General features: G+C 46.5%; 1 protein-coding gene and 1 pseudogene across 1 annotated transcript in view; one reads left to right on the top strand and one right to left on the bottom strand.

Moving 5' to 3' along the window:
* Positions 1-574: 574 nt before the first annotated feature.
* Positions 575-26,974, bottom strand: part of CLPB (ClpB family mitochondrial disaggregase) — a 160,228-nt gene continuing 133,828 nt past the window's right edge. The window contains exons 8-16 of the mRNA XM_063093871.1: positions 20,840-20,917; positions 19,536-19,591; positions 14,451-14,495; positions 13,920-14,081; positions 7,466-7,622; positions 6,567-6,640; positions 6,282-6,401; positions 5,948-6,052; positions 575-5,510 (exon numbers count right to left, since the gene is read on the bottom strand). Of these exons, the coding sequence (XP_062949941.1) occupies positions 5,268-5,510; positions 5,948-6,052; positions 6,282-6,401; positions 6,567-6,640; positions 7,466-7,622; positions 13,920-14,081; positions 14,451-14,495; positions 19,536-19,591; positions 20,840-20,917 (1,040 nt within the window). The 3' untranslated portion in view covers positions 575-5,267. The remainder of the gene's footprint in view (positions 5,511-5,947; positions 6,053-6,281; positions 6,402-6,566; positions 6,641-7,465; positions 7,623-13,919; positions 14,082-14,450; positions 14,496-19,535; positions 19,592-20,839; positions 20,918-26,974) is intronic.
* LOC134377274 (large ribosomal subunit protein eL42-like) lies at positions 26,106-26,430 on the top strand (annotated as a pseudogene).

Raw genomic sequence — 26,974 nt, 5'->3', positions numbered from 1 at the left:
GTCTCCACGAACTCCTTGACCTCCACTTTCACTCACCCTCTGAACTTTAGGTTCCCAATCATTTCTGGCACATAGGGATTTCCCAGTTTCAAGTCTACTTGTGCATTAAACTTGTTTTGTTACACAAATTCAATATTTCTGTTTGAGGTGGGAAAGGAGTTTGCCTGGAACTACTCCATTTTCTGTATATTGGTCAGAAGTCATCCCAAGTCATTTCACACAATGCAATAAGAGGATCTTTTAAGGACACAAATCTGGCCATTTCATTCCCTTAGCATGGCATTTAAGGCTCTTTGAAATCAGGAAACTTGCCTCTCTAGCTTCATTTTCCACCACTTTCTCCTCTTCTCCACACCCACACAGCCTCTACACTCCAGTTACAGCAATAATTCTTCTCTCTTTTCTCTCATAATAGTATTTAGAGCATGTTGATGATAGTTAAATTTATTCCCTATAGTTTGTGTACTATCAAGACAGGGTTGTGACAGGATTAGTAATGTTTTACCACCTGAGAGCCTAGACCCAGAAAACAGTAGGTCCACAAGGCATCACCTCTGGACATAGTAGTGCAACATGACTTTAGTTAACTTTATTCAATTAAAAATGCTGTTGAGCCTCATTAGGTTTGCATTTAATTATATACTAAGAATCAACATTTTAATGATGTTAATTAAGTCATCTTCTCCAAGAACAAAGCTTTTCACTTGTCCAATCTTGTCTTATGCCATTCAATATAATTTTCTTGTTATTCTTCAGTATTTTGTAATTTTGAATAGGCAATACATTAATATGGTTCAAAACTTAATAAAAAAGGTATTAAAAAGTAATATAGTGAAGTTTCCCTCCTGTTGCTGTCCCTCAATCACCCAATCTTCCAGAGGTAGTTTATGTATATATGAGCAAATATACACACCTACTTGTTTCAATTCTTCTGTTACTATTTCTAGGTGATTATTGCTAGAACAGAGAAAAGTGACTGATTTTTGTACATTTATCTTTTATTCAGTCACTTACAAATTTCCTTATTAATGCTAATAGGTTTTTACTATAAGCCTTTTGGATTTTCTAAATACATAGTCATATATCAGCAAAACAAGATAATTTATTATTTTCCAATATTTACACTGATTTATTTTCTTCCCTAATTGCTCTTATCTGAACCTTCAGAGCAACATTAAATCCTGTCTTTTTCAGACTTTGGTATGGTTTTAGTAGTTACAATTTAAAATGATGTTTGCTATTGGTTTCTGATGATCTATCATATTCAAATCATTTTCCTTAGAGCTTTAATTTGATCAAATCGTACTTAAAGCTGCAAAATTTTACCAAATGATTTCAGCCTATACTGATTTAATCATGTTTCATCTCCTTTCATTTAAAAAACTTTATTTAAAAATAATTTTAGATTTACAGAAAAGTTGCAACAACAAGGAATTCCTGTATACCCTTCCCTCAGATTTCCCAAATGTTAATACTTTACTTTTGCTTTATCATTCTGTGTATGTATATATGTATGTGTGTACATACCTATAAGGGTACTTTAAGAAGTTCATGGAAAGATTTGTATTATCTTTTAATTTTATTTTTCAGCAAACTTTTTGAAATACTCTCATATATATGTATGGGTATGTATTTATGTATATAAAAAATTTAAAGTTTAATTTAAATTTAAATTTAAAGTTTCCTCTCAATACTTGTGTAATTTTCTAAAAACAAGGACATTCTTTTCCATAATCATAGTATAATTATAAAAATTAAAAAATTAACACCAGGGCCGGCCTGTGGCTCACTCGGGAGAGTGTGGTGCTGAGAACACCAAGGCCCTGGGTTTGGATCCTATATATGGATGGCCAGTTAGCTCACTTCGGTGAGCATGGTGCTGACACACCATGCCAAGGGTTAAGATTCCCTCACCGGTCATCTTAAAAAAAAAAAAAGAAAAACATTAACACCAACACTATTACTCTAAACATCTAAATAATATTTAAGTTCTTGATGTGGTTAATCATATTAATAAATTTCCTGACACTGAGCCCTGTATTGCTGAAATAAACTTTATGTGATTATGGTGTATAGTTCAAATTTGATTTTATTTGGAATTTTTGCATCTACAGTCATAGGTGAGATTAAGCTATGGTATTCTTTTTATCACTTTATCGGGATTGAGTACACTGGCTTAAAAAAAAAAAAATCCATTCAGTATCTCTCCATCTTTTCCCATGGTCTGAAGCAGTTTATATTTTGGGCTGAGTGATAGCTACTGGGGTGTGTGGTCACTTTGTAATAATTCATTAAACTCTATACTTGTGATTTGTGCACTTTTCTATATATATACACAATTGGCCCTTGAACAATGCAGGGCTTAGGGGTGTCAATACCCTGTGTAGTCAAAAATCTGCATATAATTTTTGACTCTCCTAGAACTTAACTACTAATAGCCTAGTGTTGGCTGGGAGCCTTACCAGTAACATAAACAGTTAACATATTTTTAGTGTTTATGTATTATATACTATGTTCTTATGATAAAGCTAGAAAAGAGAAAATGTTTTCCACATTTCTCTCAATGGTGAATGGTGCCATGGTCTGTGTGTGCATAACTTTTGATAAATTTTAATTTTTTATAATAGATTTGTGCATATTTTATGGTAGTAGTAAATGATAATATATACTATCTACATATATTTTATGCATTCATGACATACCTAACTTTAAAATTTTTTGATATTTCTAGGTTCAAATTGTTGCAAATCTCCAAAAAATTTTCCAATATATTTATTGAAAAAACTCCATGTATAAGTGGACCTGTGCAGTTCAAACCCATGCTGTTCAAGGGTCAATTGTATATTTCAATTAAAAAGCTTAATTAAAAAACAATCTATTAAAAGGATAAAATTTAAATCACCTGCCACAGCTTCTTAAAGAAGTGGCTGATGTCAGGGCTGGGACAGGGAAAATGTGAGTGAGCCTGGAACACCTTGTAGTGCTGGAAAGTAAGAAGTGCTCAAAAAATGATGGGGGCAATGTTGAAACAACACAGGAGCCAACTTGAGAGGGTTCCCAGTGGCCAAATCTGGGCCAATTTGAGCAACTATTAGTATTTATTATAATCTAAAACTATGTTAGTATTAGATTATAACCCACAGAATAATACAAATATTCATTAGTTCATGTTGATATCAATGTGAATAAATGAATGGGGGAAAAGGGATGGCTCTTCCTTACAGTAGAATACCAATTAATAAATATACATGAAATAAGAAATCAAAATCATTAGGCAAATACAACATTAATAATTGTAAGCAAGAACCATTGATGATGGATGCCAAAATCTGTAGGCAAAATTCTAAGGATAAAGAAGACATTTACACAGCTTCAAAGCATCTCCCCAGAAGATCCTTATTAATTTCTTTTTTTTCTTATTAATTTCAAAGGGAAAATTTATAATTTCTCAGTGGAGAAACCTGGCACATATCACCTTAGCCATGTGGTCAAAGTTAACATCACCCCCTGCTCGAAGACACTAAGAAGGGCACAACATTACTTCCGCAGTAATCTTGCCAAAAATGCAGACCCTCAATCTGATTGTGCAAAAACATTAGACAAACCCAAGTTAAGGGACATTCTATAATTAACCAGCCTGGACTCTCCAAAAGTGTCAAGGTCATGAAAGACAAAGAAAGATGGAGAAACTGCCACAGGCTGATGGAGATGAAGGAAACCTGACAACAAGATGCAGTGTGGGATCCTGGGCCAGGAAAAGAACATCAGGGGGAAAACTGGCAAAATTAGAATGTCTATAGGCTTGTTAGTAGTACTGCATTAATATTAATTTCCTAGTTTTAATCATTACAGTATAGTTTTATAAGATGTTAATATTAGGAGAAGCTGGGTAAAGAACATATGGGAACTCTACTATTTTTGCAACTTTCTGAGTCTAAAATAATTTCAAAATAAAAAGTAAAAAGCAACAACAGAAAGAACTGCAGTCACTGAGGTAGGGAGCAGCCAACACAGTTCCTGAGGGATGATTGGCGGAGCATCTGCTGGAGCCCATGCCCTGGCTTCTGACTGCCTCATACCCACCATACTGTTATGTCATTCTTCCACTGCCCAATGGACTTTGATTCCTGCCACCATCCTCTACTTCCTGAAAGAGACTGGCTAACACCACAGGAGGGTTCTGTAAAGGCCCTGCAGGTAGAGGGTAGAAGGAGTGGTTATCAGTGGTGGCTACAACAGATGGTGCCCAAAGATGCACTGGGCCTTGCTGTGGCCTGCTAAGCTGAGGTTGAAACAGCTGGTCTGAGGAATGTCCTTGGGTCTGAGGAGTGTCCAGACCTTCTGCTTAGTGACTAACATGCAGACTGAATACATTGCTTGTTTATTCCAGGCTAACTTAGCTAGGACAGCAGTATATGTAGGCTGAAGCAGACTCCGTGGCCATCTGGGCAGAGCCTAACCCCATAATCTCTCCCCCTACAGCTTCCCAATGTATATACATTGTTAGTCTCCTGAAGGAGGCCCCTGTAGCTGAGCTTGCTTGGTCATCTGGGACTTCTGTCCAGTCTGAGTAGGGCAGGGTAATGAACCAGTCAGCTCCACTCCTAGAGGTGCCCTACACTGGCCTAGTCCCAAGGCTGGAGAAACATGGTCTAGCCAGTTCCCAGAACATGGGGTGGAAAGGAACAATGGGCATGATACAGCAGTGGAAAGGGGAAAGGTTCTATGGGCCCTTCCCCTTAGAATTTTAGGGCATGGGAAAGAGGTGGCTATAGACTAAATTGCAGAACTGCCTGTGCCTGGTCCTCTCCACTCTTCTTCCTCTCTCAGGGGTTACGTTCTGGGGACTGAGTTGATTAGAGGGCAAGCAGAAGGTAGCAGGTCACAGCCTGGTCCCTATCTTCTTCCAGCCAGATCTGTTCTCAGCTGCCATACTTCGGAGCTTCCTGGGAACATGATAAAGTTCCATCAACTGTAAGGGTATGGGAATCATGCTGAAGGATAGAGGTAAGGGACCTCCCTCCTCCTTGCCTTGAAGGGAGTGAAAAGGCAGCTCCTCTCCTGCAGACTTGTAAGCAGCTTATGGACCCATAACATAGGGGCCAGGGTAGGGCAAAATTCCTTCTTCAGGCTTTGGGGCTACGGAGGGGTCTTCCAGGGGCTGTGAGGGGGTGAGCATGTGAGCGGAAGATAGGTCAGCTGCCACATGCCACAGCCAAGGGGCCTTTATTGGATGATGTGGAAACATGAAGGCAGGTAGGTAGATGCTAGATGGTGTGGCACACCTTCTCAGGGTGCAGAGGTGCCCGGATATCCAGCTTGTGGGTCTTGCTGTCCTTATCGATGATCTCCAGCCGCAGCTTGGGTTGGCGCTTCTCAGCCTGGGGCAGTTCAGGGCTCTTGAGTAGCTGTTTGTCCGAGTCCTCAACGGTGATGCGCAGAGTGCAGCCCCCTGGCAGCAAGTCCTGCTCATAGGCTGCTGCCAGCTGGTTCACCACGCGGCGCTCTACCTGCAGATGGTGGCAGGGGAAGGAGTTGTCACTGCCTCGGCCTCGGCTCAAGCCTGTGGCCTGAGCCTGGAGACCAGCCTCTATTACCTACTGCTTGGGCAAGCTGGAGACCTTTTCCAAGCCTCAGTTTTCTCATTTGCCAAGTGGGACTAAAACCACTCAGCTTGCAAGATCATGCTAAAGGCCTAGTGATGTCAGTTTCTGAGGCTCCCAGCCCGGTTCCCCACTCCTGGTAGGGCTCATACTTGGTTACCCTCCAAACAGGGGCTTTACTTAATAATTTTGTGTTTTTGGTTTTGAAGGGGCATGTGCTCTGGATAGGGACAATTCCAGCAACCACACTATAGGGAGACAGGCTGGGAGCCCAGGGATGGGTTCTGGGGGACCCTGGGAAGGAGGTGTGGGGCACCTCACTTCTCTCAGGCTCCTGTGCTCACCTCATGCTTGATAGAGCGGGCACCATAGTGCACATTGTAGCCGTCAACCAACACATCTGCCACCTCGCGGTCCCAGAGCAGTGTGATGTTGTGCCTTTGCTTGGCCTGAGACAGGTTAGATAGAAGCATGCCTGCATGTGACCCAGTGCTTTCCATCTCTCAGCACTCTGGCCTAAGGCCCTAAGGCCAAGGACTGTGAGAGACCGCGCCCCTAGGGCCACTGGCTCCACAATACTGTGCTCCACCTTTTGGGGGAGAGGGTGCTCCCAGTCCAGTTTTTCAGATTTCCAGTGTGTGGATGTCCCATCCCCGCCCATGGGCAGTCCCCTCTTACTCTCTTGGCCCAGAAGTTCAGTTCCTTGTTGACTAGTTGGATGAGCTCCGAGTGGCAGAAGGGGAGGAAGTAGACGATTTCATTGATCCGTCCCAGAAACTCATCCCTCCGGAAGTGAGCCTGCAGGGCCAGGTTAGGGGTGGGGTGAGCTCAGTGACCCAGAGAGGCTAAGGGAAATTACTGGACCCCAGTGGGTAAGATGGGGGCTTCCATATCTTTTGGATGGCTAAGGCCTCCTCCCCCAACCTGAGGCTCCAGAAGGAAGTACCAAGAAAGACCTCTTACTTTCAGGATGGGGCGAATGACATTCTCCTTGAAGTTCTTTGAGATGGTGATCTTGTCACTAATCTGGACATCCCCTGTGGAGAGAGAATCATAACCTGCTTACTCCCCTCACTTAGGGAGCTTTGGGGAGTGTCTGCCCCTTGGCCCGATGCATGAAAAGAGCCCTGGTCTTGACCCCGTCTATGTGATCCTGTCAAGCATAAGGCTCTCTGGGCTTGGTCTCCTCACCTGACAAAGTACTTTCTGGGGCCCTACCCGCTCTCATGTGCTATAAGCCTGGGGTTCCTTCAGGTGGAATTGCGTGAGGGAGAAAGGAGATAAGAGTCAGGATCAAGACTCGAGTTCTGATTGGAGGAAGGTGGCTGCAGGGCTCAATCCTGAACAGAAAGCTGCAGACAGTCTCCTGCCTGATGTGCTCATCCTTTTCACCACTCTCCAGGGCCCACCCACGCACAAAGCTGCCCTGGGTAAAAGAGGCTGAGGCCATTTCTGCACAGTTTCTGATCTGCTGCCCCCTCACTGCCCCAAAGCATCTCTATTTGTTGAGTGTGTATCTTCTGGCCCCTCAACTTAACGTAGCTCTGCCCATTCCTCTGAAGCCCTCCTCACAGAGACTTGGGGTTTTCTGGAGGAAGTGGGGCTACTAGTGTGTCTTTAATCGTGTAGTAGGGGTGGAATGGGATTTTGTCTGAGTCAGATAGGATTCCAGAGCACTGTCTCTTTTGTATGTCTCCCTCCACTATTTGGTGTGGGGCCTGGTTTCTGCCCAGTTTCAGCTCGGGACAAAGCTGCCTACCAGGACCCTCACCTGGGCCCAGGACCCCAATCCTATCCTTGCCCCCAGGAGATGTGCTGGTGGCCTGGTAACTTGCCCAGACAGCCCAGGTCATCCATCATACCAAGGTTTTCAGCGATACGGTTGCGGCTCATCTCCAGAGCTTCCTGTCTCAGCTGTAGAGCGTGCTGTGCGATCTCGTCGCTGGCCACATTGGAGGTCATGATGAAGATGGCATCCTTGCAGTCGATGGTCTTCCCTTTCCCATCTGTCAGCCGGCCCTGGGAAGGAAAGGGACTGTGCGGTCAGGAAGCTACAAGCCTGGGCAGGCTTTAGTACTCTTAGTACTCACCTCCTCCAGGAAACCTCTCCATATCCCTGTGTGCCTCCTCCCAGCCCCAGCAGTAAGCTCCTCCCTCCTCTGGGTTCTCAGAGCACCAGACTCACACCTTGGCTGCAGTGCTCACTGCCCTGGGCTGCAACTGCTCTACCTACTGCAAGAGAGCACCTCTGGGCGAGACTGCACCTGCTCTTTGGCATCTCTCAGGGCACCAAAATATCCCTTGCGTCCAGAAGTTAGTCTGATTACCCATCCATCCATCCAACACACTTTCTTGGAGGTCCACTCTGGGTTAGGCTCTGTGTTGGGGCACTGGGGATTCACTGAGCCTTTGATACATGCTCAGTCTGGAGAATGAGTGAGACAAGCAATGACATATAAATAAGTTGATTGTGATGATAAAGGGAAGCCCAGGTTGCTGTAACAGTTCAGAGAAGGGTATTTTACAGGGCTAGATGTGGTCATATTGGTGGAAGATCCTTAGTAAACCATGCTGTGCAAATGTTTAGAGCTGTTATTACGATAGCAAATGATATTTATTGGATCAATATGAATGAAATGAATTGAAACAGGTGTAATCTCTACATCTTTTGAGCCATCCTCTGGCATAAAAGAGAGGTATAGAAAATAAAGTTCCTCCTTTAACCCACTTGGGAAGTTTCCTTGGAATCTTTAGCTCTTTCTAGAAGTGACTTAGAAGAAGGCATCTATACTGGACAGATGCACCAAAGAAAGAGAAAAGGAGCAAAAAAGCAGAGGGAAGAGACAGAAGAATTATAAAAGTATTGCATTCTGGGCCAATCAGTTGAAGGGTACAGAGCTCCACCCACTCAGCAAACCTCAAGGGTATCACTGTTCAACAGCAGTTTGCGGTCATTTACAACAAAAGCAATGATCAAGAACTCACTGAAAGTGATGGAGAGACAATGGTGAACACTGATAGGCCACTTCTACTTTGATTACAGGTGTTCTGCTTAGTGCTTTCCACGCACTGTCTCACTCCATCTGCTAGAAAGCCGCTGCGCGAAGGCAGAGCCTGGGTCTTGTTCATCACTGTGTCCTAGAGTAGTGTCTGGCACAGAAGAGGTGTTCAATACCTGCTTGCTAAGCAGCTGCATCCCCATACCACCCTCGGAGATAGGTGCAGTTATGACTCCTACAAAGAAACTGAGGCTCAGAGAAGTTAAGTAACTTGTTCAAAGTCTCACAGCTAGAATAAAGTAGAGCTGAGACTCAAACTGTCTGACCCCACAGCCATGCCCTTCCCTCTGCACAAGGCTATAGAGGTCATACCAATGGTGCTGGATAAGTGAGGCCTTGTGTTCTTTTCTTTCCCCCTATAAAATTTTTCAGAATTCTAGCAAATTCTATAAGCCTCCTTTGATCCTCACCAGAGAGAAGCAACTGGGACAGGTACTAGGGAAAGGGAGACCTGCCTGAGATTTCCTCTGGGAAGCAGACAGAGCATACATAGCTCCTGCCAAGCTGGAGAACATGGCTCTGGGAACAAATCACTGACCTTAGCCTGTTGGCTCCTGTGTAAGCCAGTGATGATGGGCCCTGCCCCTGCCTCAGCCAGTAACCATCCTCTGCAAGCTTTTTGCTTTCCCTGTTGGCATGGACCTTGCTCAGGGTCAGCTCTTGCTTGTAAAGCCAGTGCAATGGCAAAGCCAACCCTGCCTCTTAGGAGAAAGGGGGAAGAAATGTGCATCAATTGAGCACATACTGTGTGCCAGCTAGGCTTGCTTTACACTGGCCCTTGGCACAGCCCTCTGTTAGTTGCAAAAGGGTCTATTCAAACGGGGCCTGGTGGGGACCGGCCCATGGCTCACTTGGGAGAGTGTGGTGCTGATAACACCAAGGCCACGGGTTCAGATCCCTATATAGGGATGGCTGGTTAGCTCACTTGGGAGAGTGTGGTGCTGACAACACCAAGTCAAGGGTTAAGATCCCCTTACCTGTCATCTTTAAAAAATAAAAAGGGGGGGGGTTGGCAATCCACGTCCTGGAGTTGGTCACTCTCCTGTCCCTGCCTTGGGGTGGGAAAAGGGGAGGCAAGGATGCAAGTGGATGTTCTTGAGCTTTTGCCATCAGTTTTTCACTCTCACCCCTGCTTATGGGTTCTGATACAACAGAATCCACTGAGGGCAATTCTAGTGTGGGAGACCAGGTGTGTGTGTGTGTGTGTGTGTGTGTGCGCAATTCTAGTGTGGGAGACCAGGTGTGTGTGTGTGTGTGAGATGTGCCCAAAATGTGTGTGTGTGTGTGTGTGTGTGTGTGTGTGATGTGCCCAAGTACACACATACCACACTGTGTGTGTTCCACGCTTACCTCGCAGAGCTCATCCCTGAGGACTGAGTTCACACGCTGCTGTGCCGGCCAGAGCAATAACCCAGCAGCAATTTCATTCGAAGAGATCAAAACTCTGCTCATAATTGGGTGTGAGGATGGGTCCTAGGTGGGCGAGGGGAGCAGGTGTGGGGCATGATTGATCCAAAGGGTGACCTTCAGTGCTCATGTCTCCTTCTCCTCAGTTTCCTTGGCAATAAAGATGTGTCCCAAAAAAGACGTTCTCTCTGTTCCACCTCCTACCACCACCCTATCCTGGGTGGAGCTCGAATGCTCACCCCAGGGTTACGGGGCTGCTCTCCCACTGCCTCATGTCTCCCTCTAAGGGAGGGCGGAGGGTGGGCTCCCCAGTGGCCAGTGTCTTCCTATGACTTTTGCTCTGGGCTGTAGGCTCTGGGGTCACCTAGAAGTGGCCAGCATTAATCCTGCTTGGTGTTTTGGTGAGAGCACTAGGGTTCTTGCTTTTCTGGGCCCAGGCTTGGGAGAACTGGGCTGGGTGTGGACGGAGGACTTCTCTCACACCTCCAGACTGAGTGAGGTGCCCTTACAACTGCTGATATTGTTACTTATCCCTAGTGCAACACCTACCACAGGGGACCGAACTGCTTTTTATTTTTCTTTAAAAAGGTGACGGGTAAAGGGATCTTAACCCTTGACTTGGTGTTGTCAGCACCATGCTCTCCCGAGTGAGCCATGGGCCAGCCCCCAAACTGCTTTTTAGCTGCCCGTCTTCCCCACTGGTATATAATACAGAGGCAGGGACTGTGTCTAGTTTGTTTGTGTCCCCTCTGCCCCACACAGTGCTTCATGAATAAACAAATGAGTCGTATTCTTGTGGTTTGATTCCCTCTTTGACTATCCCCTGATTGGTCCCAGGGCCATTTTTTGTTTGTTCTGTTTTTCTACCAAGCCTCTGTTTTTAGCTCTCTCCCATACATATTCTCCCTAGGTGAGAGATCTCATCCCTTCCTGTGGCTTCTGTTACCTGCTCTTTGCCGAATGGTTCCTGAACTGCTATTTGCAGTTGGACCTTTCCTAAGCTCCAGACCCAAAAAAATGATGAATGGTCTCTCAGACATCTTCCAGCTGGCTGGCCCTCAGGCACCTCACTTTCAACAACCCCAAACCTCACTGCCTCACCTTCCTCGCCAATCTGCCGCTTATCCCCCTGGGCTCCCCGCTTCAGCTGATGGCCACCACAGCCGCCCAGTCACCCAGGCCCAGAAATCTGGCCTCTGGTCATCCTTGGCTCCTCCCTCTCTCCTCACAGTCAACCTTCTAATAGTTCTCTCAAGCCCACGGTCCTTACTTTAGATCCAGCCTCCCCAGCTCTGCCTTGGACCCTCCAACAGTCTCCTCGCTGGGTCCCCTTCTCCCTTCTGGTCCATTCTCTACACAGCTGCCTACAGGATCTTTGTAAAGCAAACTCTGACCAAGTCTATTTCAAAGGCGCCTTACTATCAACCAGAGAAAGCCATACTCCTTTGTCTGGCATTTTAACTGGCCATCTACCTTACCCAACTCATTCACACCACTGTTCTCAGAGCAAGGCTGAATGGCTGTAGTTCTCTGAATAGACCAGGCTGTTCCTTGCCCCTGTGCTTTTGCACCTTAGGTTCCTACTGCCAGCCCTTCTCCACTCTGATCACCTAGCAAACACTCATCCTGAAGGTTTGCTGAATTACTGTTGAATTAAGTTAATCAACAGAGCATTTCCCTGATTTTGTGAGCTCTGGGAATGGCTGGAGTGAACAAGACACAGTCCTGCCCTCAAGCAGCATATGTGCATAAATCTGGCTAAGTGAACTTGGGTGACAGCTTTGTTCAACGGAACCAGGAGCATCAGAAACTGTAGTAGGATGGGGAGAGTGGGGCTGCACTAAGGAATTATTATCAATTCCCTAACAGGCATTCGGCAGAATGAAGTGGCAGAGGAGAAGTAGACAGGCTTACGCAGGGGTTGTAAGCATCTTCCAAGTAGGGCTGGTTGTACTTAAGACAACAGCTGCCTCCCTTTTCCTGGGCCAAGAATGCCATCACAAGTACCTCTCCAGGGATGCCAGAGGTCCAGCAGGCTGCTATGCCCTCCTCCCTGAGCTGGCCTCTCCCTTCCTTTGAGTGCTTCACTGCAGACTGACCTCTCTCTTTTGGCCCTAGCTGCATGGGAGTCATGTAAGCTGCAGGCTCTGGAACTGGATTGAATCCTTGACTCCCCTTCCCACCTGTGAGACCACAGGTGAATTACTTAATCATACTTTACTTCAGTGTCCACATCTGTTAAATGGAAGCAGTAATATTAACTATCTTCAGAGGGTTGTTGGTAAGATTAAAGGAGTTGATACAGGTACATTTCTTAGAACAGTGCATGGCACAGGAAGTGCACAGATGCCAACTACTACTGCATCTCCTTTCCACTGTCTAGTAGGCAGAGAGCTCATAGAGGGTAGGTTTGGGTCTGGCCCATAGCTGTGCACCAGAATCCACCAAGAGGCTGGAACAGAATACATGTGTGAGTAACTGAATATGTGACTTCTGAATACATGACCTCTTAGTCCTCAGCAGGAGGCTCAGGGGGCAGGGAGCAGCTGAGAGGCAAGGAAGACAGCAACAAAACTGGGGCAGGGCCAAGGATGCTGGGCCAGGGGGGAAGGCAGTGGGCAGCTGGGGGGGAGATCTGGATCTGGGTCTTCCTGGCTTGGTACCTGATGTGTTGTTTGGTATGGGGAGTCCCTCCCTATGCCTCACGTGACATGGGAAACAAAGCACTTTCCCATTTTCCCAGGGCTGGAGGGGGCTAAGGAGAAAGGTGGGCTGGACTACATCTGGTCAGGTCATGGCTAATATAGATCCTGCATCTTGGGTCTTAGTGTTCTTTTGGCAGAGAAGGGCCCCTGGAAAAGTGGAGGTCGTCCTCTCCCATGGTCATAAGCAATCCCTCCCCTGGCACAAAGTGAGTAGTGGTATGGAGGGGGAGGACTGGGACTATGAGAACAGATATATCTGTAGTCCAATCTTGACTTACTTTTTTTTTTGGCAGCCAGCCAGTAAAGGGATCAAACCTTGGACGCTGGTGTTATCAGCGTCATGCTCTAACCAACTGAGCTAACTGGCCAGTCTCAATCTTGGCTCCTTACATAGTAGCTCTCATTATATCATTTATAATCTCTCTGAACCTTAGTTTCTTCATCTATAAAAAAATGAGATAATTTCTTTCCTGGCTACTGTGATGATTAGCAATAATGTCTGTAAAGTCTTTAGCACAGGTCTAGTATTTAGAATGTACTGAATAAAAGTGAAATCTCCCCATCTAGAGCTCACCGCTACTAGTGGGGAGGCCTGTGTAGTTTGTGAGGAGCCTGGAGCTCCTCAGAAGGAAAGTGCTCCATGAGGCAGAGTATTACCATTTCAGCAATAGCAGCAACACTATTAGCACCTTAAAGAACTGGTGGAGACAATGTTTGACACACAGGGAGGAACAAGAGCTGTTTGAGCCAGAAGTTTCTAGGAGCTTACCTGATTGAGCCTCCTTGTTTGTCACATGAGGCCCCTGATGCCTAGAGATGGACAGTGACTTGACAAGGCCACAAGCCACTCAGGAGTGGAGCTGGAACTAAAAATGCAGGTCTCTCTCTCTCATGGCACCTCTGCCCTACTCTGTCTCTCTAGAAGGTAGCCTGGCAGCCATGAAATTTCAAGTTGTGGGCAGTGCTGGTCTTTCCTTGAGTGCCTGCCTGGGCCCTGCTCCAACCTGCTAAATGACTGAACATACACATGGGGGAGCAGCAAGTTGAGGAATGATCAGACAGGCCTCTGGGCCACTGGTTCCTGCTGTTCACAGCCCCCAGTACCTCCAGGTGTCCCCCTGCTCCATCATGGCCCAGGCTTTCACCTCATCAAACAGCTGCAGCATGATGGTGAGCACATCCGGATGGGCCTTGTCCACTTCATCGAAGAGCACCACGGCATTGGGGCACTGCTTCAACTTCTTGGTCAGCTGGCCACCCTCCTCATGGCCAACATAGCCTGGTGGGGACCCGATAAACTTGGCCACCTGGTGGAAGGAAAGAAACATGCTAGGAGGGCCTTTCTGTGCTTTTAGTTTACAATATGGGCTGTGTGTGGGAAGATGGCTTTATACACCATTAAGATTACCTTTTCAACAAGGATGGCCAGCTGTCTCTCTCCTGGTGTGGCAGGAATCCTGCCATGATGGGAAGGCAAATAGATCTTCTCTATGTTTATTCTTTATGTTTATTTGTCAGAGCAAGTGACATGCAAAACATCAGTTACCCTGCTGCACACATGTGCCCCCAAGGACAAATCCCAAGTCTGCTGGAATTATCTGAGGCCTAAATGACAAGTCATATAAAACACTAAAGCAGTCATGTTGATTGACACTTCACCAAGGACTCTCACTCACCTCATGTCGCTCCTGGAACTCAGACATGTCCAGCCGGATGAAGCCCTGTGTGGAAACAAGCAGAAACCACATCCATTTGGAGGCAGGAAGGTAAAGGAAAGGGCCAAGGAGGGCAGCACCTCAGCTATCCACTAGGATTTCAGACCACACCAACCCAAGATCTTCTATTTCATTTTCATGATAATTTTTCTGGCTCCTTCCCCCCCCCCTTTTCTGACTACTCCCCCACGATTCCCTCATTCTTTTCCTTAATAAAGCCAAACCATGTCCCTACCCTACTAGATCTGACTCAGGATGTCTCTTCTTTCAGGCAGGCTTCTACCGGTCTAATTAACACGTCATCCATCCATTCATCTGTCCACTCGTCCACCCACCCACCCATCCATCCCGCATTTCCTGAAGGTATCCTGTGTGTGCTGGGGTTACCACAGTGAACAAGTCTTGGTCTCTGTCCTTGGGGAGCATCCCACTGGGTGGGGCTGGTAGGCCGACATGGACAGAGTCAGTTACAATCAGCGCGGATCGTGATGAGATGGATGGGAGCAACAAATACCCAGATGGCTCCACTGTGCCACTCAACTTTGCAAGTCTGTGTGGGGTGGGCACCCCTTTGTTTCAGTTTACTTTTCTTTAAAATGAATATATCTTTTTATTTATTTCCATTTCTTCACTTCATTAAAAGATACCCATAATGTAGCTTGCAGCCCTTCTCTCTCTTCTGCTAGGCTTAGGAGTGATTCCAAGGAAATGGCCCCCTGGGGTGAGGGCCATGATTAGCCCCAGGGAAGAGAATACCTTGTAGTGTGTGATTGGAAGAGTTATCACCCGCGGAGTGCCCACTTCTTTTCTTGAAGAACTGACTGATTTAGGCAGTTATGAGGGCATTCGCAGGTACCCTTTCTATCCACTCAGACCAGGGTTCCCCACAGTCCCCCCAGCTCCATCTAAGAGACAGCACTCACTGAATACTGATTCTTCTGAGAGCTGGGGATGACAGGGTGCCAAGACCCTCAGAGGCAGGTAGCCACGTCGGAAATCCAGGGCCATATTCTAGCTTGGCCGCTGGTCAGAAATTCACTCAGTGATGTATTTTTAGTTCCTTCTCTGTCCTGTCACTCTGTACCTGAGGTACAGGGTGGTAGGAAGAGCCCTGGGCTGGCAGCTAGGGGCTCAGCTTCCAGTCCCAGTTCCACCACTGTCTCTATGGCTTTGGACATGCTGCCTCCCCTTTTTGAACTGCAGTTTCTTTGGTGTAACACAAAGCTCTTGACTCCTCTCCCTGCCACACCAGGGACCTGAGGAAAGGACCTACCCTGAGGTGGGAAAGGGCTTAGAGAAGTTATTAGGCCATGTGGGGGTAAGCACTGCTATCAGAACGCATGCGGCATGATGAGCCAGCAAACATTTCCAGAGGGTCCCTACACAGCCCAGACAAGAAACACACAGGCTTCAGGAAGGGTGGGAGGATGGCCATGGGGAAGCTGAGAGTGCTGCCTAGAGGAAGCAATGGGCTGGAAGCCACAGATGAGTCTCTTGCTGATAATAGCTGACATTCACTGGGTGCTTACCAGCTGCCTGGCAATATTCTATGCAAGCTATAAAAGGATTAGAACATGTACAAGTCTATGTGGTAAGTCCTATTATCATCCCCACTTAACAGATGAAAAAACAAAGTCACAGATTAAAGTAACTTTAATCTATGGCCCAAGGTCACCCAAGTTTGGCAATCTGGCTCCAAGTCTGTGCCCTTAGCCATTATGCTCCACTGCCTCACATTTCCCCCTCTGCCAAACAGCTGGGCTCTTGCCAATCTTCATTTGAAGGGTTCTGAGCTTTGTGCCCACATGTCAGTCAATGTCCCCTGATACAGGGAGTATAGACTTTATTGCTTACTTCTGTCAAGTGACCTGGGTTCTCACTCTAGTTCTTCTAGTGATTGCTATGTAACTTTGAACAAGTCTTTGGGCTTGATTTTCTTGGCTGGAATCTTTTTGGTTTCACGTGATCTTACAAAGTGAGGCAACAACAATAGTAACATCCAGCACGTACTGATTTGATTACTGTGAGCCAAGAATGGTGTCTAACATTTTACATCATTTTCTCATTTAACCTTCATAACAATCCAATGAGTTCAGCATCATTATTGAACCCATTTTACAGACAAGAAAATATGTGAACAGAGGTTCTGGCCAACTCTATGTAGTAGGGTAGAGTTGGGATTTGAACCCAGGCAGCTGGACTCATATACTTGCTCTTAATCCCTTCATCATACCACCACTATAAATGCAAGTTTTTTGGGTTCCACCACCCTACCTTGTGATGAGCTCACAGAACACCATTAAGGTTCTTTCTCAAGGATTATTAACTCTGGTAATGAAAGTCAACAAAGCTGCTGAATTTGGGAGAAATAGTACAGAGGCTAATGAGAGGAAAAAATAAGCTCGCAGGTATATCTGCCAAAAAAAAAAAATTATATAAATGTGCAAAGAATGCCTTGTGAGGCAGCAAGATCCAGAGGTATTGGTGTCTCTTTATAAATGAGGAAACTAAGAATCAGAAAGCCAGAACTAGAATTCAAGGCACTGGACACCCAGGCCAGTGCTCATTTCAGTTCATCAGCCACCTTGGGAGGCAAATGAAAGGGAGCTCCCATTTGCTAACAGCCTATTTTACCCTGGGCTCTGTACATGACACTTTCATATGTCACTCCTTGGGTCCTGGAGGCAGCAGGTACACTGGTTAGACAGCTTACAATCCAGGACTCTCTTGGATTTTGAAGGCAGTTCTCAAACATACCTGTCACATGGCCAGAAAATGTCTATGCTAAACACAGGTTCTGTAATAGGTTTGCCCACAGGGCTGGTACAGGTAGGAGTTTTATAGAAGCATTACTTATGATTCAAAAATAAAATACACAGATAGTTTTATCAGTCTTCTCATGTGTCTCATCCCTCAATATGAAATGGAGACAAACTGACAAAAAAACAAAAGTTTATAACCTAGCCTCCAGAGCAGCGGAGAATAGTATTGAGAGAGGAGTTGACAGACTGGATCCTTGTTTTACTTCTTCCTCTGACAAGTGGCCTTGGACAAGCTTCTTAATGCTGTAGGGCTTCAGTTTTCTCATCTGAAAAGTGGGTCTAATTTAGCACCTAGGCTAGCTTCCTCATAGGATCAAATAAGAGAGATGACGTCCTGCGGTGGAAAGTATGAAGTGATAAATACAAGTCAAGAGGGTGTGCACTTGTGTGCTAGAGCCTGAGCTAGCTGCAATTCATATTGTCCCATTGGATGCTCACAACAACCTGAGATACAGGACTAGATAACTTGACCTTGAGGCAAGAGAGCTGAAACTTCAAAGGGTAAAGTAACCTTCCTAGGGCTGGCAGAAAGTGAAACTGGAAGTTGAGGCAAGGAATGGGTGGCTCTGGAGCTCTGTGCACCATAGTCCACTGCCCCCAAGGGATGATGGTGTTACTTCCTCCTTCTGGGTGAGGCATGTATTGAAGGAGGCCATCAACACGCCTTCAGGACACCCTGCACTAGTGTAAATCTGTCTCCCACCCAAACACACCACCTAAAAAATCACTTGCATCATCAGTCTTTTAACAAGCCCCTTCTCTTCTACACCAGCGAGTCAGCAGATACTTTCCTTCTACTTCTACTGTGTATGAAGACATATTAAGACGGCTTGGATAAGGAGATTATAATTTGTAATTAAATATTAACCTTTCTGACAGTATTAAAATTAAACCACTCAGAATTCTTCATCCCTAATCAGGTGGTTCCTGCCCGTAACTGCATCTTCTCTAATAGTCTTGCTAGTTTATTGCCCTTTCCAGAGTGCTAATTGTTTCAATCGCTGCCAACCTGATGAATTGTCTTAAAAATGCTATTTGGATTGGAGCGTATTAGCAAGCCATGCACTTACTTGCCTGCCTGCCTGCCTGCCTGTCTGTCAAGTGGGTCTGCTCTGGGTCTGGTTGAGGCAGAGCATAGCTACAGGCAGAGTCAGGGAGGCTTAAGAGCCTTCAGTAAGTTATTAGGCAGAAGGAGGCTCAGGAGGACATAGTCTGAGCTACCTTGTTCCCGTGGCTACCAGGCTGTCAGGGAGGTGACAAGAGGGCAGGTAGGCCAGAAGTGGAACAGGAGTCCAGGACTCTGTGCTGCTGGGGCCACCTGGCTGGCAGGGTCCTATGTAACTCCTCACTGCCTCATCTAGAGAGACTTTCCATAGAAACTAAGCAAGAGCATCTGGGGTGTCAGGCAACCTCCAGCAGTGAGCAGGAGGACCTTAGTCTCAACACCAGGAAGGCTGGTAGGAGAACATTTGGCTTTTGGTGAACTGCTTCTGCATTCTCTCTGAAGATTGCTCCCTCTGCATGAAAGCATTTCCTGTCAGCCTAGAAAGTCAAACCGAGCAGGTCTTGGAAAGCCCTAGTGTGAACAAATATGGGATGAGGAAGGCCCTCTCCTGTGGAGAATCCAGAGCTCTGAGCCACGGAGAAAGCAGAACTATGAGCACCTCAAGTTTAAGGCATAAGACTCCATATTTAAAAGCTCATGCAGGGTGGAGAGAAGCAATAAGGATCCTCTTATTTCTACTTGTTTTCTCCCACGGCCCCTGAGACTCTCTAGCACAGCTTTGACTGCATTGGACAGCAACAGTAGGTTTCTAAAGCTTTTTCCTCTCCAGCTTGAGCTCCTCAGGGTAGGGAGAGTGTTTTAATAAATGCTGTATTAGCAGCATCTAGTACAACACCTGGCACAGGGTAGATACTTGAAAATGTTGTATGTATGAATCTCACTTGGTTTTCCCAAGAGCCCCAAGAGTCAGGCAGGGTAAGAATTATTCTTCCTATTTCATAGATGAAGAAACTGAGGCACCAAGAAGTTGGAAAACTTGCTCAAATTCCTGGAGCAATTGGTGGCCAAGTTGGGAACAGAGCTGAGGCCTGCTTCCTGGGCCAATGCCCATCTTTTTGACTGGCTATTGCCAGATTCACAGAGCCTCAGATTCTTGGGGATAGAAAGAATGGCAAGGTCTCTATGGCCTGCAGATCAGGTGTAGGTCCCAGCCCTTACCTTTTTGGCATCTTTGTGCATATATTTGGCTGTCTGCTTAGCCAGCTCTGTTTTTCCTAGTTAGAAAGAAGGAAGAGGAGTTGGGTTAGGACCAGATGACTACCTGATGGAATGAAAGAATCTTGGAAATGCACAAACACTGGAAAGAATATATTTTATGATGGGAACGTGGAGGTTCAGAGAGGGTCAGTGACTCCCCTTAAGTCATCTAGGGAATTAGTGGTGAGGCTGGACCAGAATCAAAGTCTGCACTGCATCTTGACTTTTCTGTGAATGAGGACTGAGGCCTTTTCTCTGTGCAGCATCCTAAGAGTAGGTGGCTGACTCATAATCCAGAGCCAACTTGTCCTTTGAAGCCCAGCACAAACCTCACTTCTCCTAGGAGCGTTCTGACCTCCTGGCTCACTGCCCTGCGTCTGTCTCAACACCCACGGTCCTGCCATTTGGCCAGGCCCTGGAACCACATGCCAAATAGAGGCTGGAGGAAATGAAGAGTGCCTCTCATCAGCTTCGGAGCCTTTCTTTGTAACATAAAGAAGCAAAGACAATACCGAAGTGGTGGCTCTGAAGGGCCATTTGGTATAATGGTAAATCCTTTAGAATTCATGGTCAAGTATAGAAACCAAGTTCTATGGTATAATGGTCAGGTGGTGGTAACCTTTTGAGACTCTACAACTGAGGGAGAGCTAGGCCCATGAAGATGTTGGGAAGGGAAGAGGCAGCAAATAAACCATGAAATTCCCCATCAAGACAATGGTGGAAGGTGGTGGTGGAGGAGAGGGGGGTCTGTGTAGGTGGGCAGTGAGGGGGTGAGAATGCCTCTGATAGTCTAGCCTGGCTGGTTAGAAAAATACCCAGCCTATTTTACTGCAACCAATTCTCATATGTACATGGCACTGTGCTGGTCATCAGGAGCTTTCTTTGGCTTCCTAAAATTAGGCTGCACTGAACACGGTTGATGTGCTGGGCAGCGGAGGTGTTTCAGTTGTTCCTAAAGGGGAGCCTCAGGCTGGAGCAGGGCTAATGGGCCCTGAATGGCCTGGTCCTCTAGGTGGATCAGTCCTTGTATAGCTTCCAGAGTGGGGTGCATAATTCAAGCTGTTCATAACAGATGATTAAAAAAAAAAAAAAAATGGAGTCCTCTTTCTTGGTGGCTCTGTGATTTGGAGGCAGTTGTTTTTGGAACTGGGAGTTGAATTAGAGTTGGGTTGTGTGACCCTGGCCCACAGAAGCTGGGGCTATTGGGCCTGGGCTGGACACTCCCTCAGCTCTCCTTCCCCACTGGCTGATCTGCTCCCAATTACCTATTCCAGATGATCCCAAGAAGAGGAAGACCAGAGGGTGTTCTTCATCGTACCAGCCATTCTCCTTCCTCCGGATTGCTACAGCCAAACACACAAGACAGGGGGGACAGGGAGGGAGGCAGATAAATCAATGACACAAAAGGCAGGATAATTATCACTAAGTATACAATATGTTTTACTGCTCTGCGCCCACTCAAAGTCCTCACTACCATTAGTGCTGCCTAATCTGATTAGCTGGCAAGGCCCCTAGAGACACCTAATCAGGTTAGCATGGATTTGGAAAGCTGCCCAGAGCAGATTTCGGATAAAGTTTTCCAGGATGAGCACTCAGTGTTGCCAGGGAAACTGAAAGGCGGGTGGATGGTGAATGGAGGTGAAGGGGGTGGGGGACTGGTGAAGGAGAATTTGAGAGGAACTTTAGCTCTCGCTGGTTACTCATCTATTCACCACGGTGGGAGTGTGGGCCTGCCTCTGATGCAAATATGAGAGGCAGAAGCCTATGGCAGGGCCTTGGGGATCTGGGGTTTCAGCTCTGGACTCTTTCTCATTTGGGGAAACCAAGGTCTGGTCAACTGTCTGGATCAGGAAGAGGAAACACAGCCAAGTGAATTTTCTGGAAGCCAATCAAGGGTAGTGTGGAGCTCAGGACACAGAAGTGCAACGGCACTTGGTTAGTATCTCTACTAACCACGGCCTCCAGTGGGAGGGGCTGAATGGGGAGTGGGACACATGTGTACTAGGTTGAGCCCCTTGGGGGCTCAATTCTGCTGCAGCGACACCTGACCTCTCCTCTTCAAGAGGAAGTATATAATCAAGGGCTACGCATTCGAGATGAGGAAACTAAGTGCTCAACTACAGAGTGGGAGAATCAGGCTCAGAAGCTTCGCTCAAGTGTAAGAGCAGAGGGTGGAGCAAGGCAAGAACCATAAGAGGAAGAATCACTTATTGAACATGCTGTATGCTAGGCACAACTGGAAAATCTTCCAAAAACGTATTTACTCCAGATTCACACAAACACCCTGAGAGAAAAGTATCATTCTCAACTCCATTATAGTAAACAAGAAATTGAGGCAACAGATAAAGAGACGTGACCAAGTCACACACCTAGGTGGTAGAGTTGCTTCTCTCTCTAAACCTGTTTTTTTTTTTTTTTTAAATCACATATGGCTGCTTTAAAAAGTACCAATTTGGGTTGCATTAATGGAAACATGACAGGCAGGAGCAGGAAGGGGACAGAGCACTGTGCAATGTCAAGGTCAGTCCACAGAAGGAACAGTATGTCTGGTCTGGTCCCCAGAGTGCCAGGGAGAGATTAGCAAAGGGATATGTGTCAGAGGTCAAGGCCTGGAAACCTAGTCAATTGAGAAAGAGTTGACAATCTTAGATATGTGTCTGTCAATATTGAGGTGCTAAGATCCTAAATGCTATATTATGTAGTTGGGTTTCAAAGAAGCGTCTGCAGGGGTCAGGAAAGGCTCTTTGGAAGAGGTGGGACTGCTGATGAGTCATGGAGCCCGGGCAGGATTTGGGGAGGCAAAGGTGGCGAGCATAACAGAGGTGGAGAGACAGGAATGAACATGAGTAGCCATAGGTGGGGTCAGATTCTCTGGAATACCCGTCTCAGGAGTTCAGCCCCATGCTTGTGGTCTTTTTCACCTCAGCCTCTAATGTTGCTACATAGAGTACTTTCTCTCTAGTTCTGGCCTCAGTAGAAACAGATGGAAACTGCAACCTCATAGACATCAGACCAGTTACTTCTGCCTGCCCAGGATATGCTCCCTGAGAATCCTAAAAGGCACTTGGGAAGACAGTCCAACCTCTCCCCTGGGCTAGAATCCATATCTCTAATTTAAGTGGCCCAGGTTCTGTGGAAGGATTGGCTAGGAATCCAGACCTCATAGGTACCTGAATGCTGAGGATGAAGAAGGAGAAGTCCAAGCCTAGTCGAGGGGGAGTACCTGGTATCTTGACAGATACAAGGAGATAGGAGTGGGGGTAATTGGGGAAGTGGAGGTATTAAAATGGCAAGGTTAGACTTCTGTGAGCACTATGTGTGGATATGTGTGTTGGAGAGAAGGTAAGAGAGTAGTCACCTGAGAGAAACTGTGTTCTTCCAAAAGTTGGCTAAACTGAGAATCTAGGTTGGGAAGAAGCTGTGTATGAACTGGGTTCAGGTTCATGGAGTATTTGGGGAGGCAGAAGTACCCAGGCATCACTCAGATGACCAGGAGGAAACGGGGCTCCCCAGGTATCATGTACCTGAGTGTCCGATGTTGGTTTAAAATTTCAGGTTAAAATCCCAGCCCACCGAGAACTGAACACTGCTTGGCTGTGCAGTACAAAAATGCCACAGAAAATGTGGAATTGAATTATGCCTGGGGCCATCTTTTCCCCTTCTTTTCTAATAATGCACCTGGGAGAGAGCTCTTTATAATGCTAGGCAGACTCCACTGCACAGCTGTCCCTGGGCCATTCTGCCAGGCCCAGGGCATGAGTCTGGAGGGGGCTTGATCTAGGCACCCTATGAAACAGGCAAAATGCCAACCATTAAACAATTACAACTTCAGATATTTCTAATAAATCTGAAGAGAAAAACGGCCAAGCAGATGGAGTCTGACAGAATGAAAAATGGAAGCACCTAGGAAGGACTGGAGAAGGTGGGCCCTAGTATGTGCAGTTAGCAGGGTGACTGAGGACCAAGGCTGGGAACCTTGAGGGTCCTGACCTGCCAGTGTAGAGGATGGGACAGACAGAGACCTGGATGGGCCCATATGGGGTGTGGCTATAGGTGCTGGTGCTCTCTAGTCACTGTGGACCAGCAAGTGCACAACTCACTCTGCTAGCACTTCACATCTATAAAGAACTTCCGTTGACACAATTTTATTTCAGCCTTGCTATGACTGCATGAGGTAAGTATGGCAGGAAAGCCAATTCCCATTTTACAGATGAGGAAATAAGTGCAAAACAGGTACCTCAGGGTTACATGGGTAAATAAATGAAGACCCTGGGCTTTGACTCCAGGCTGACTCTGGAGCCTGAGCTGGTGCTGGTGCTTCAAGAGCTTAGAGAAAGGAGCCAGCTCTCCTCCTGGCTCTCTGTTGCCCCAGCACCTCCTCATACTCTCACTTCCCCAACAAAAGTTTCTTCTGTAGCTACAGTCTGACTCACTCAGGCTTCAACACATGGCTTCAGTAGCCCCTGTGCTCTGACTTTGTCCTGACCACTCTTCTTGTGCTCGAGATGGTGTCAGCGCCCTTTGCACGGGCAGCTCAGCTCCCTTCCCTGGCCAGTCCCATCTCTGCAAGCTCCAACCAGGCTCTTCTGTCTCTCCACAAGCAGTGCCAGCACCTGCTTTGCTTGTGTTCTGCCCTTGCCAGAATGCCTTCTCCTGGCTATGTCTGTTTCCATGTCTGTCTCTATTGGACCATCTTAAAACTCACCCGCAATAACTCTTTTCAATTAACTCCACTACACCACATCTACCCCATTAACTCCTGGGTCTGTATTCTTTGTACATGTTCTTCTACAGGAAGCAGCACCCTTCCAGAAAGAGGCTGAGATGAGAATCTGTGTTGAGGAGAGGGTAGGAGTTACAGGATCTAGCTTGGAATCCTGCCTCTGTGACTTTCTAATTGACTATGAGTAAAACACTTATTCCTTTATAGCCTGTTTCTTCATCCATAAAATGGGAACAGTATAAGGGGTTTTATCTGCCTGCACTCTTGTAAACAGGGGGAAGGTGTGCCCCCAATCTGACTGTGTATTCCATGGGAGCAGGGGCTATGTGTTCTATTTCCTGAGGGACCATTGAGACTAGCCCAACACAGGTTTAATACTTGCTGACTAAATGCATTAATTCTTGGTCTTTCTAGAATTGTAAGGAGTAAAGAAAAGATACTCCAACTCTCATTTTTCAGAGAAGAGTGAGGCTTTGACCCAAGAGTCTCAAGGTAGTTACTACTACCTTTGGGTGAAGAAGGTTTTTCTTCTGAACCCCTCTCCAGGGAGCCTTATGCATTTGTTCAGTAAATAAGCTCTGTGTCAGGTGATGGGGAACCCACAAAGAGGCCTAAAACATGGCTGTGCCTTTGAGGTAAATGCTGCTATGAAAACTGTGGGCTTCAAACAGGATGGGTGAAGTGGGAGAAGTATGGGAAAAGCCATTTGTGCCTGCCTGACACTTGTGCCTGAAGGATGAGGGGGAGATTGCCAGGCAGTTAGGGGTACGAAGGGATGTTCCAGGAAGACGGCCCCAGTGTGTGTAAAACAAAGAGAGGAAAGAGTTGCCTCCTCCTCACACCCTGGGCTTTTGCCTCCATCCTGCTCAAGGTTCTGGGGCAGTCTGGGTGGGCCAACTCATGTTTCTTGGTAAGTTCAAGTGATCTAGTGTGGGAGGTTTTTTAGCCTAACCTAGAACAGGTTTGTTCCACGCTTGAGGCATCTCCTAGGGGGACCAGTCCTTCTGAGGGATTCCCATGGTTGAGAGTCACCCAAATGTTTATCAGCAATTTCCTGTCTACTGTTTACAGGTTCAAGGAACACAGTGCCTACTGACTAAGTGGATACTGGTGTCTTGGTTTAGTGCATCATGGGAGAACAGTTCTCTTCTTAGTCCTTAGTAAGGATTATTCTTTCTGCAGGCAAGAATAAACTTGCTGCTGAGAGGTTAACATATTAAAAGTGCAAAGAAGAGCTTGTATTGAGCCTTCTCCTTGTGTCTGTATGCGAGCACATGTGTGCACGCGCACACACACATGCTGCGGGTAGGGATCACCTGAGGGAAGAGTAGCACCCTTCCGGAAAGAGGCTGAGATGAGAATCTGGGTTGAGGAGAGGCAAAATGTCAAAATGGGCCTAGACTTTCCAACCCTGGGGAAACAGAGCTGCTGCCACGTCAGGTAGTTCCTGACCTTTTGAGGGAGAAAGATATGCAAACATAGTAGATACCATGTAGTAAGTGCAGTAATAAAAAAGGTGTTCACAGGAAGCACAGGGAAAGGGTCCTGAGTTCAGGTGGAGGTCTAGGGAGGGCATCCTGGGGAAGGGCAGGATGTCTCCGTGTGTAAAGTGGAAGGGAAGGGCAGTCTAGGCAAGGAGAACAACAGAGCACAAGCAGGGATGCCTGAAGTGGCATGATGTGGGGGTGGGACTGCAAGCAGTTTTGTAGGCTAATCACTTCCACTCCACAACCGAAGGATGACCTGGATGTATTTCTCAGATCAGAAACCAGGACTCAGCTTTCTTTACTGATGGTGCTCCCAAAAACATGCTGAATGTTCCTAAAACCCTCCGGACTTTCTGTCAGAAGTGTGGTGAGCACCAACCCCACAAAGCGACACAGAACAAGAAGGTCAAGGATTTTCTGTATACCCAGGGAAAGCAGCATTATGACAGAAGCAGAGTGGCTATGGTGGGCAGACTTAGCTGATTTTTTGGAAAAAGGCTAAAACTAAAAATTTGTTCTGAGGCTTGAGTGCGTTGAGTGCATTGAGTTCAACTGCAGAACTAAGAGAACGTTGGCTATTAAGAGGTGCAAGCATTTTGAACCAGGAGGAGATAAGAAGAGAAAGGGCCAAGTGATCCAGTTCTAAGCCTTATCTTTTGTTTTATTATGAAGACAATAAAATCTTGAAGTTATGTTCACTTAAAAAAAAAAAAACAACCCAAAAAACAAAAAAACAGGACTCAAAGGGAGGGTCCAGAAAAATACAGGGCTTAGGAAGATTGTTTTTGGATTAGTCAAAGGGGGAAATGATTCATGAGATAGAATAGTGCACCCTGGTGTGCCACATAGCAGATGCTGAGATTCTATAACAGGGGCCAGGCCCAGGCGTAGAACAGCAGTGGAGGTGATAGAGCTTCCTTGTGGGAGTGCGTGGGCTTCAGACAGTCAACTGGAAGTAGGTGAAATGGGTGTCGGGGACAGATCCCTGGTCAAAGGGAGCTCCATGGAAACTGCCAGGTATGTGCAGGTTGATCTGCTGTCCAAAGGAGGCTTCTTAGAGCAGGTCTGGGGAATGACCTGCCCACTCAAAGGGTCGAAGGTCAAGAACTATGGTTGTAATTAACTATTTCACTAAGTCACAATCCCAATATGCTTGTGAGCTACTAGAGGGCAAGCACTATAGTTTCTCT

The sequence above is a fragment of the Cynocephalus volans genome, chromosome 4 (genome assembly GCF_027409185.1).
Source record: "Cynocephalus volans isolate mCynVol1 chromosome 4, mCynVol1.pri, whole genome shotgun sequence".
Taxonomy (NCBI): domain Eukaryota; kingdom Metazoa; phylum Chordata; class Mammalia; order Dermoptera; family Cynocephalidae; genus Cynocephalus; species Cynocephalus volans.
The sequence above is the reverse complement of the archived record's forward strand: the minus strand, read 5'-3'. Positions and strand labels throughout refer to the sequence as shown.